Consider the following 12466-nt stretch of genomic DNA (forward strand, 5'->3'; position numbering starts at 1 on the left):
AACACCTAAAGGGTTAATACAGTTTGTAAAATCAGTTTTGAATAACTTGAGGATTGTAATTTCTAAAATGTGGCCATTTATGGGTGTGTGTAAGGCTACTTTCACACTAGCGTTCGGGGCTCCGCTTGTGAGCTCCGTTTGAAGGCTCTCACAAGCGGCCCCGAACGGATCCGTCCAGCCCTAATGCATTCTGAGTGGATGCGGATCCGCTCAGAATGCATCAGTTTGGCATCGTTTGTCCTCCGCTCCGCTCAGCAGGCGGACCCCTGAACGCAGCTTGCAGCGTTCGGGTGTCCGCCTGGCCGTGCGGAGGCAAACGAATCCGTCCAGACTTACAATGTAAGTCAATGGGGACGGATCCGTTTGAAGTTGACACAATATGGCTCAGTTTTCAAACGGATCCGTCCCCCATTGACTTTCAAATAATAATTTATTATTATTTATTTTTTTTGTTCATGGTAATGCAAACGGATCCGTTCTGAATGGATCTAAGCGTTTTCATTATAGGTGCGGATCCGTCTGTGCAGATACCAGACGGATCCGCAGCTAACGCAGGTGTGAAAGTAGCCTAAGCCGCACAAAGTAACTTCATAACTGAAATGGCCCCTAAAAAAGTGGGTTTTGGAAATTTTCTTAAAAATTTAAAAATGTGCTTCTAAACTTTTAAGTTTTCTAACTTCTGAAAAAAATTTTATGACATTTGCAAAATGATTCCAACATAAAGTAGACATATGGGGAATGTAAAGTGATAACTGTTTTATGAAGTATCACTATCCGTCTTAAAAGCATAGAAATTCTAATTTTGAAAATAGCTAATTCTTTTGAAATTTCAGCAAAATTTGGATTTTTTTTAATGCATAAAGGTAAAACGTATGAACTCAAATGCACCACTAACATGAAGTACAATGTGTCACGAGAAAACAATCTCAGAATGGCTTGGATAAGTAAAAGCGTTCCACAGTTATTACCACATAAAGTGACACACGTCAGATTTGAAAAATGGGGCTCTGGCATTTGGTCCAAACTGGCTGTCGCTTGAAGGGGTTAAACTTGCAACTGCTTTATGTCTGCCCCCTAATGACAACACTGACTGCCTGTGCTCTTACCGGTCTTGTCATAGGGAATTTGTGTGGATCACCAACATTCACATCAAAACTGTCTAAAATAATGGCATTAATGTGGAGCGCTTAGACATTAAATGACAAGGATCAGTCAGAACACAGGCAGGAACTGCAGCCATAGGAGCCGTTTGTCAGTAATTCGAGCACTGGAAAGCAAAAAAGAAAATATACTAAACAGCTGTTATCATTTCCATGTACACTGTGGGGCGGTTGTATGTTACATCCAGTGCAAATTTAAATGGTCACTATCACTTCAACATGCTTTGCATAAATCAATAGTACAGGTGAATATAAAATATATGGTGTAAGATATTGTATCAGATAAAATTGCCACATTCTTCACTTATCAGCTCCCCCTAAACCAATGAATTCTCGGTAAGACCTACTGCAAGCTCACTAAGTGACCATATTACATGCTGCTAATATAAGTCTATGGAAAGGAGGAGTGAGGGGACAGTCCATGCTACTCTCTCAAGACGGAAGGACGAAGGAAAGTAAACTGACAAGTGGAGAAAGAGCCATTTTTCTCCGATAAGATATATGATGAAATCTCTTATATTTGCCTGTCAATTGCATGGAAAGTTAGCAATCTTTAAAGTATGATATAGGAAACTAAGCTGCTAAGAACAGTCTCGGTGCTCTTACCCATGCTGATTAGATTGGGTACGTCTCGTAAGATCCTGTCTAGTTTGCACTGTAGGTCTGTGTCTTCTATGTCCCCTTTGAATGCTACAAAGATAGTGGAATTGCTGTCTTCTGCTCTCAGCTCATCTTCAATCTCAGAGTCATTCTCTCTCTCAAGCTCTATTTCGGAATGAGTGAGGGGTCTTCCTGGGGTTTCTCCGGGGTCAGGGCATGTCTGTGAGTCCATAACTGTGAATCTCTCTCTCGGGTTCTCTAAAGTGGAGACAGATGGGAATAATAACAACATAAATCTCGACAGCACTGTAATTGATGTGGATTAGGCTACTTTCACATCAGCGTTTTCCTTTCCGGTATTCAGATCCGTCATAGGACCTCAAAACCGGAGAAAAACAATTCAGTTTTGGCCCCATTCATTGTCAATGGGGACAAAACTGAACAGAACGGAGGGCACCAGAATGGATTCCGTTCCATTTGGTTGCGTTCCCATGCCGGACATAAAACCGCTGCAAGCATGGGATACTGATGAAGATGGATCTGGCAATGGTCAATGGTGCTGGATACGTTTTCTCGGACACAAAAGAAAACGGATCCCTCCCCCATTGACTTACAATGGTTTTAGTGCCGGATCGGTTTTGGTCATTTTAGAGATAATACAACGGGATGCAGATGGTTGCATTATCCTAACAGAAGCGATTTTTGCTGATCCAAAAACGCTGATGCGAAAGTAGCCGCGGCGAGATTTCCATTACCGTCACAGGTTTGTGTTCCGTCTACGTTTCTACACAGCAGGCTCTCTTTAGGAAGGAGGCAGAAGGCGACATCTTCAGTCTGAATTTACAAGCTGGAGCGCCCCACTTTCGTCCTGGAATACATGACAGTGATACGAAGAAACGCATGCTGTATTAGTGACACACTTAAAACCATTTCCATCAGTTTCCCTTTCTGCTATAAAGGAAGCCGACGCAGTGCAGGGTATGAGGATAGGTCCACACTGGGCGCATACGCTAAGGATTTCCCAGTAGAAGCAAATCGCATCCACTGCAAACTCGCAGTAAGGCTACACACAAACGTGAAAAACGGATGTTTAACGGCTGTCGCATGATCATTCTTCGAACAAATTAATGTCAATGGGAATAATAGGAATATTCACATGCACTTTTTTTTTTTTTTTGGGGGGGGGGGGGGGTCAGCAGGGAATAACGGCTGTCAAAAATAGGACATGTCCTATTCTCTATGATTTTCACGGCCAGACAGGCACCATTGTTATCAATGGAGCAGTTTTAACAGCCATTTAGACAGGAGTGCACCCTTCTGACAGCCATTAAAAATGGGTACACTGGGGGTGGGGGAACTACCTTGTCGGGGTTAAAAAAAAAAAAATTTAAAATCAACAACTTACACGCGCAGGGACACTTGCTCCTCACTGGATGCCGTAGGACTTGCAGTCCCAGCATGATGACGTCACCATGCTGGGAGCGTCAGCGAATAGCAATGGACCGTAAAAAAAGAACCACAAGTGCCTAAAAAACCACTACAAAAAAAAACATGTTTGTGCTGCATTTAATACCTCCCATAGAAAAATCTGAAGCCGGTGTTTCTTGTGTAAAAAAAAAAAAAAAAAAAAACACAGAAAAACAACAAAAATATCATAAACTGCAAAATGCAATAAAAAAAAAAAACAACTAACTAAAAAGACTGTATGACACCACCCCTAGGGCTCATGCACACGAACGTATTTTCTTTCTGTGTCCGTTCTGGACTGTATGCGGAACCATTCATTCCAATGGGTCCACAAAGTTGTGTGCATTCCGTTGCCTCATGTCCATTCCGTAAAGTAGAACTGGCTTAGTTGCCCACGGCAACCAATCAGATTCCTCCTTTTATTTTTCAGAGCTCCTTTGGAAAATGAAAGGTGGGATCTGATTGGTTGCTATGGGCAACTAAGCCAGTTTTCCTTTACACCAGTTTTGATAAATCCGCCCCAACGTCCCTACGGGTGCAATCACACGACCATATCTGTTTTGGCGGATCGCAAAACACAGATACCGGAGGTATGCATTCCACATTTTGCGTTTGCGAACGTTCTGCCCAACGGTAGAAATGCCTGTTCTCGTCTGCAAAACGGACAAGAAAAGGGCATGTTCTATCTTTTTTGCTGGGCAGTGGAACAGACATATGGATGCCCATCTTTTGCGGGCCTGTTTATATGAATGGGTCTGCATATGATCCGCAAAATTGCAGAACAAATGCGGAAAGAAAAGCGGTTGTGTGAATAGGCCCTAAAGGTGCATTCACATGATCATACGTATCTTGTCGTCCACAAGACGTAGATTTACAAACAATATGGATGACATCGGGGCAATGTCTGTCTTGCATCAGTTGTTTTTTTGCAGACCCGTTGTAACAATGCCCTCTTTTTTGTGGGACTGCAGAACAGACATACGGACGCAGACAGCGCACGGTGGGACTGCATCCAATCCGCAAAAAAATGCGGATGCGGAGCAAAAATACATCGTGTGAAGCAAATCCCTTCCGCAAAACCCACCAGTGGCTTAGGGTACTTTCACACTAGCGTTTTTTCTTTTCCGTTATTGAGATCAGTCACAGGGGCTCAATACTGGAAAAAAACTGATCAGTTTTATCCTAATGCATTCTGAATGGAGAGCAATCCGTTCATGATGCATCAGTTCAGTCCCTCTTACGTTTTTTGGCTGGAGAAAATACCGCAGCATGCTGCATTTTTCTCTCCGGCCAAAAATCCTGAACACTTGCCGGAATGCCGGATCCGGCATTCATTTCCATTGGCATGTATTAGTGCTGGATCCGGCATTAAAACTGCCGCATTGACGGATCCGTTCTGCCGGTCCGCGCATGTGCAGACCTTTAAAAATGAGGTGGGGGGGAAATACGGGATCCGTTTTTCCGGATGACAACCAAAAAGACGGATTCGGCGTGGCAATGCATTTGTCAGATGGATCACAAATGCATCCGGATTGCGCCGGAACTGCACGCCAGAATGCCGCAAGTGTGAAAGTAGCCTTGTGTGATAAAACGTGGATGTGAGCTGAGGAACTTCCGTTTGAAGACACACAATACGTGGAACCATCATTTTTATAGGAGAAAAACGTTATATTAGAAATTCCATAATATGACGTTATGATGAAAACGACTCCCTCGTAAGTTATCTTTACAGATAATGCCCTAATACCAGCACCAGTGACAAGCCGTCCGTCTATACTGGTCAGCTCCGAACTGCTTGACCATATTCATAGGGCTCCCAGAGGTGCACGGGGCCTCCCCTGATTTCATATAGCATTATGCAGTACACAGCTACTCTCCAGATGGCGGCACACAGGGCTCAGCCGTGAGCACACTGGGCATTGTCACTGCCCATAAGAGCGCATGTGATCCAGGGAAGGGGGTCAAGAGCGAAGCTTTTTATTTATTCCTGTCAAAAATGTGTCATCTATAGAGCCGGTGCGGTGCGGTATATGAGCCGAGAGGAAAAGAACGTACTAAACCGCGTCATGGTGTAAAAAAGCATGTGGTTTGTTCTGTGGCTGCGCCTCCTCCTGCACGCTAACAGTTAAAAGGGGGTCCTCCTCCCCTGTAAATTAAGATTATGCAGCCCCTTAGTATCAGACCTGTCAGAGGATAGGATCCATGCACAGTGTATACTTCTGAGACTTTGTTCACATGCTGCAGATTGAGAACAATTCTTCCAGAAACCCAGGCAGACCCTTCACATGGTTATAAGGGAAAATAATAGCATTCTGAATACAGAATGCTTAGTAGGTGATCAATTGAGGGTTAATAAAAAATAAAAAAAATTAACTCACCTTCTCCTCTTGTTCGCGTAGTTCCCGGTCTCTTCTTTAATGATGAACTGTCGGCTAAAGGACCTTTGGTGACGTCAGATCACATGCTCCAATCACATGGTCCATCACCGTGGTGATGGACCATGTGATTGGATCATGTGATCTGACGTCACCACAGGTCCTAGCCGGTAGTTCATCTTTTGTAAAGAAGAGACCGAGAACTACGCGAACAAGAGGAGAAGGTGAGTTAATTTTTATTTATTTTTTTAACCCTCAATTGATCACCCACTATGCATGCTGTTTTTAGAATGCTATTATTTTCCCTTATAACCATGTTATAAGGGAAAATAATACAGTGAATAGACTGTCACCTAGCAACCATGCGTGAAAATCGCACCGCATCCACACTTGCTTGCGGATGCTTGCGATTTTCACGCAACCCCATTCACTTCTATGGGGCCTGCGTTGCGTGAAAAACGCAGAATATAGAGCATGCTGCGATTTTCACGCAACGCACAAGTGATGCGTGAAAATCACCGCTCGTGTGCACAGCCCCATAGAAATGAATGGGTCGGTATTCAGTGCGGGTGCAATGCGTTCACCTCACGCATCGCATCCGCGCGGAATACTCGCCCGTGTGAAAGGGGCCTAAGGCTACTCTCACACCAGCCGTTTTTGCGGATCCGTCATGGATCTGAAAAAACGCTTCAGTTTACCATAATACAACCGCATGCATCCGTCATGAACGGATCCGGTTGGATTATGTCTTCTTATAGCCATGACGGCTTGCTCCGCACCACATCGCGGACATAAAAAACGCTGCTTGCATGCAGCGTTATTCTGTCCGTGATGGGGACGCAACCAAACGGAACACATTCTGGAGCATTCCATTTTGTAATGTTCAGTTTTCTCCCTATTGACAATGAATGGGGACAAAACAGAAGCGTTTTCTTCCGCTACTATTGAGATTCTATAGCGGAATTGAAAACGCAGATGTTAAAGTAGCCTTACAGGTTCAACTCATCAGAGAACTAACTGGTGGCAACTATGGCTGTCATCGGCGGGATCCCTGGGGCTCATTAGGATATAGTCGCACACGGCAGATTTGACACAGAAAAGCCTGAATTTAAAAATTGTTCCGTTTATCTGCATTGGGGCTCATGCACACGACCGTATCCATTATGTGGTCCGCAAATCACATATATTGGCAGGTTGCATCCCGCATTTTCCCGTTCCGCACGTCCTTGGCCATTCTTGTCTGCAAAACGGATATCTTTTCTGCACCACAGCGGAAAGGCCATACGGATACAGACAGCGCACGGTGTGCTGTCCGTATGAATGAATAAGCTCACATCCTATGCGATCAGATGCAGTCCTGTGCACGCAGGATTAGATTGGTTTGGTGGCAGCATCATTCAGAGGAATGGAACAGCCAAAACCACAGGAGGATCCTACATAAAAACAGACCAGAAAACATAAGGGCTCCTGCACACGGCCAGATCAGCTTTCACGGTCTGTAACTTGCGGATCCATAAAACCCCGTTACCGGCTGAGAACCTGTCGCCATTTTTATTTTTTACTCCTTCAAAAATGTCCTATCCTTCCCCGCAAAAGGATATATTCTCTCTTTTACGGGGCCGCGGAACGGACTTACGGATGCAGAGAGCACACGGGTGTCCTGTTCACATCTTTTGCGGCCCCACTGAGATGAATGGCCCCGCATCCTATCCTTAAAAACGCAGCTCAGATGTGGACCAAAACTATGGAAAGCCCTAATGGAAAGATTTGCGCCTCTTCTGTGCTTTGGATCCGCTCCTGTTTAGGCCTCGTGCACACCAACGTATTTTCTTCCCGTGTCTGTTCCATTTTTTTTTGCGGACTGTATACGAAACCATTCATTTTAATGGATCCACACAACAAAAAAAAAGTTACTCTGTGTGCATTCCTTATATCCGTATGTCCGTTCCGCCAAAAAATATAACATGTCCTATTATTGTCCGCATTACGGACAAGGATAAGACTGTTCTATTAGGGGCCAGCTGTTCCGTTGTGCAAAATGCGGAATGCACACGGACATCATCCGTATTTTTTGCGGACCGCAAAATACATACGGTCGTGTGCAAGAGCCTTTAGGCTTATGAACACTGATGAAAAATACTGACCAAATACTGACTGTGTGAAGGCTACAGCCCTGGTGGCCGCATACAACTAAGGGCTCGTTCACACGAACGTATTTTGCGTTCCGTATACAGAACCATTCATTTCAATGGGTCCGCAAAAGATGCGGACAGCACTCTGTGTGCTGTTCGCATCCGTTGCTCCGTTCCGTGGCCCCACAAAAATTATGAGTCTTGTCCTATTCTTGTCCGTTTTGCGGAAAAGAATAGGCATTTCTATAATAGGCCTCCTGTTCCATTCTGGAAATTGCGGAAGGCACACGTGCAGCATCCGTTTTTTGCGGATCCGCGAAAAAACAGCACGGTGGTGTGAACGAGCCCTAAGATACAGCCAGCCGTGGACTAGCGTAATACAGGTACGTTTCTGCACCCCTGTAACTAGCCTAAGGCCTCATGCACACAGCACACACCGATCCATTCATTTCTCACTCCACATGCAGATTTTCTGCGAATCCTTATGGCTGTTCCGCAAATGACAACATATCGTATCCTTGTCTGTACTAGCCATTTCTGTTGATGGAAGCGAGAAAATTGTGGAATGCGCGCGGAAGGTATCCGTATTTTGCGGAGCGAAATAAAGATAGGGCCTGCGTGCATGAGGCCTTAGGCTAGGGCTACATGGTCACCGCCAGAGATCGCACGTTCACTATGTTACATGGAACCACAGTGAAAGTGAATGGAGTCCTGCCATGATTACCCGGCAGGGCAACTGCACCGCCGCGAACTCCATTCAATTTTATTATACCGCGATATAGCATTGTGACCAAGACTGCTGTGTATCCCTAGCCTAAACAAATAGGATCTGTCAGACCAGCTTTTAGCAGAGTCGTACAGAGGCCAAAATGTGCCTGCATTACCGCCATACCGCGGTACTAACTGGCGCCACGGGAATGTAGACCGAGCTCCAGCATACGCCCCTCACAGACGCCGTATTAAGCCTCATTCACACATCCGTGTTCTCCACGGACAGCACACGTCCCCATTCATTTTAATGTGTGTATTTACACATCAGTTTTCTACCACAGTCCGTGTTTTTAGCACGGATGCACGGATCCATCACGCCCTTTATAGTCTATGGGCCATAAAAAAACACGAATGCAACACAGGTGACAACCGTGTTTTACGGATCATTAGGAAGAGACGCTTTGAATACTCTTTTTCATCTGTGCAGTGTCAGTGAAACACGGATGGCACACAGACAGCAAAAAACGGACACACGGATCCATCACTGACCGCTTTCTTACGGATTGGAGTACAGAATGAGGCTTCACACAAATGCATGATCCGGCCGTGCTCGTGAGCCCATGACAGCACATGCAGGTTGTATGGACGCAATGCCTGGACATTCAGAAAATCATGGAGAAGCCCTTTAAGCGCCAATGCAAAAACGGGTGTGACCAACTATGCCGCCAGCTCGCACACCACCCCAGGGCTATGGTCTCTGGTACAGAGGACTGTACAGGGCTTGGGGGGAACTTAACAATTCCCCTTTCAAATAAATAATAATTTTGCAGATTTAGGGAATTTTCTAAATTAAAACAAGTCACAAAAGACAAATTGGCGAATGTCACACCTGACAGGTGACTGTGATAGACCTATAATAGGGGATCCCACCCCCAACTCATGGGGCAATACTTGCATTGGGCAAATGCATTTACCTACTGGTAGCATTAGGCTCCTGCATGCAGTATTACCACATACGTGCAGTATATACTGACACATAAGCACACTGATCGCAAGAGACCTGTGCACACGAGCCTGTACCGCACATACATGCATACAAGTATATCGGGGCTGCACATTCAGCCATTATGTACGTAGTGTCCTCTACACATTACGAAATTAGCGCGATCGCAACTTCTCCGTGCACAATATAACGTTACGCGGCTCATTCTCTTCCTTACTTGGTTCCGGTATTGCCCCCCTCCCCCTCACCTTTTACCGGACTCCAGGCTCCTTCCGCTCCCGGGAACAACGAAAAAGCAGCGAGGCCCAGACTGTACCACTTCGCAAGCGATGAGGGATTGCAGCGCTCGGAAGATTTACAATAGAGGCAGAAATGGAAAGCAAAACACTGTCAGGACACCCCTGCTAAAGTGGTACGGCCCTGGCGACCAATCCTCAGCGAGTTCGTTACGTCATCATCATTCGGCACAGGACCGGGGAGGGGTGTGGCTTCATGCCGGAGTGGGTGGGGTTGGGGGCGGGGATAATAAGAAAGCGATCATCTCCTGCATGTAGGGCAGTGACGTGCTGAGACCTCTGCTGGGGACACCTAGCGGCGCTCTGAGACAATACATGGAATTAAATTTAATGAGTTTTCCACAGGTTTCTGCAGGAAAAGTATTAAGAAAAATGGCGTTCCGGGCGAGCACAGTCTTTACTGACTCCCTGATACTTACAAAATGTTCAGATTTGATGGAATAAAGGGTTAAATGGCTTTTAAGTGGCAGAAGTGGTTGACTAGTGGACTACGCGTAGTGGCGTGTGTGCACAACCGGCGTGCGCACCATATTAAGGAAACCATGGTACATTGGGGGGGGGACAACCTTCCAAAGGTGCAGATCTACTGTAATCACTTGGAGGGCCTTGAGACAGGACCATGAGAGGAATGGAGGGCCCGTTCACATGGAGTTATTGGCGTTTTTTCCACATCGGCGGCAAAGATATGACTCCAAGCAGCACTTGAACCGCGCCGGAAAAAATGAAGCAGCATGTCGTATCTTGGCTTGGAATCCGGGTTGAATCTCATATTGAAAGAAAGGGGAAGTGGCAAAAAAATGTGCCGTATGAGTCCATGCCAAAAACTGTGAGCAGAAGATCCTCCGAAAATACGTCACAAAATGTACGGATTCTGCGCTGCTTTATGGAATGTACCCTAATGCGGTCCGCAAAACACGGATCAGAAAAATACGGATGACGTCCGGGTGCATTCCGTATTTTGCGGAACGGAACAGCTGGTCCCTAATAGAACAGTCCTATCCTTCTTTGTAATGCATACAATATTAGGATAAGTTCTATTTTTTTGCGGGACGGACATACGGAAACAGAATGCACACACAGTCATTTCTGGACACGGAAAGAAAATACATTCGTGTGCATGAGCCCTGGGGTCTTACAAACACTGATGGGATGGATATATTTTTCTAACCAGCCTATTTTGATCCTTAGGCTACATTCACACGACCGTATGTATTTTGCGGATGACGTCCATCCTTATTTTTGCGGATCCATTGTAACAATGCCTATCCTTGTCCGCAAAACGGACAAGAATAGGACATGATCTATATTTTTTTTGCGGGGCTACGGAACGGACATACAGATGCGGATAGCACACGGTGTGCTGTCTGCATTTTTTGCGGACCCATTGAAATGAATGGGTCTGCATCCTATCTGCAAAAAAAACGGAAGGGACACGGAAACAAAATACGTTCATGTGAATGTAGCCTTAACGGGATATTCCCATCTGGAACATTGATGGTGTATCGCTGGGATAGTGTCAGATTGGAGAAGGTCCCACCTCTAGGTCCCGCTCCTATCTCCAGAATGGGGCACTGACGCCCTCTATTCACCGCTATGGGACTTCTCAGGTGCTCTCCTTTGACTTCGGGGGCTCTGTTCTGGAGACAGGACCCGCTCCTATCTGACATTGATGCCACACCCATATCAATGTCATTTAAGACCTGGGGTTTTTCTTTTTATCCTCATCTTCCAAGAGCCAGAACCTTATATTTTTCCATCAATGTAGCCGTTTGAGGGCTTGTTATTGGTAGACAAGTTGTATTTTCACATGGCATTTGGGTAAGGCGAAACAAGGTGGCACAGACGGGCGCAATGCATGCGAAAACCGCAGTGACCTCTGCTTTTTTCAAATGGACTGTTAAAGAGGTTGTCCCATCTGGACATTTATGTCACGGTGGCTCAGTGGTTAGCACTGGGAGGAAGACATCTGCATGGAGTTTGTACGTTCTCCCTGTGCTTGCACGTGTTTCCTCCGGGTACTCCGGCTTTCCTTCCACACTTCAAAAAAGATACAAATAGGTAAATTGACCTCTTTTGAAACTGTTCCCAGTCTGCGTTGTGGGTTGGGATCGAGCGTCTACAGGTGAAACTCCAAAAATTAGAATATTGTGCAAAGTTCTTTTTGTAAGTCCCATAGCAGAGAATGGAGAGGACACCACGCATGCAGGGCCGTCCCTCCATTCACCACTGTTTTATCTTCTTTTGTTAATATATCCACCAGTTTCTTTCAGTCCCACTATGGGGCTGAACACTAGGGGATTTGATCACTTCTATAATTCACTGCAATACTTCTGTATTGCAATGCTTTATGCCTGCCAGTGTTCTACTGACAGGCACATTGTTAGAACCTGCCTCTGACAGGTCCTAATAGGAATATATACATGGCAGAACTTGGGTCCATTATTAGGCCCCTGACCACCATAGGGGGCCCTCCTTCTGTCTAGCTAGTTAGACGCCACAGTCATTATTGATAAAATAATACAGCTCCAGTTCTGCTTGTGTGATCATGGTGTAGGGATCAAAAGGTGTATCAGGCCTCGTTCACATCACCGATTTCTCCTTTCCGTTCTCCGGCTCCGTTGAGGACTTTTGTCTCCGCTCAAAAATCATGTTCTGAGCGGACACCGAACGGACCCCATTATAGTCTATGGGGTCTTTAGGCTCCGTTACGCTCAGTTAGGTC

At 45.6% G+C, this 12466-nt stretch overlaps 1 protein-coding gene across 1 annotated transcript in view; it reads right to left on the reverse strand.

Annotated features, from left to right (window-relative positions):
- The window catches only part of NCOA6 (nuclear receptor coactivator 6), a 78391-nt gene extending 68557 nt beyond the window's left edge, over window positions 1-9834 (reverse strand). Inside the window, exons 1-3 of the mRNA XM_040434692.1 lie at window positions 9697-9834; window positions 2516-2628; window positions 1767-2018 (exon numbers count right to left, since the gene is read on the reverse strand). Coding sequence (XP_040290626.1) covers window positions 1767-1992 — 226 coding nt within the window. The 5' untranslated portion in view covers window positions 1993-2018; window positions 2516-2628; window positions 9697-9834. The remainder of the gene's footprint in view (window positions 1-1766; window positions 2019-2515; window positions 2629-9696) is intronic.
- Between the last annotated feature and the right edge of the window lie 2632 nt (window positions 9835-12466).

The sequence above is a fragment of the Bufo bufo genome, chromosome 6 (genome assembly GCF_905171765.1).
Source record: "Bufo bufo chromosome 6, aBufBuf1.1, whole genome shotgun sequence".
Lineage (NCBI taxonomy): Eukaryota > Metazoa > Chordata > Amphibia > Anura > Bufonidae > Bufo > Bufo bufo.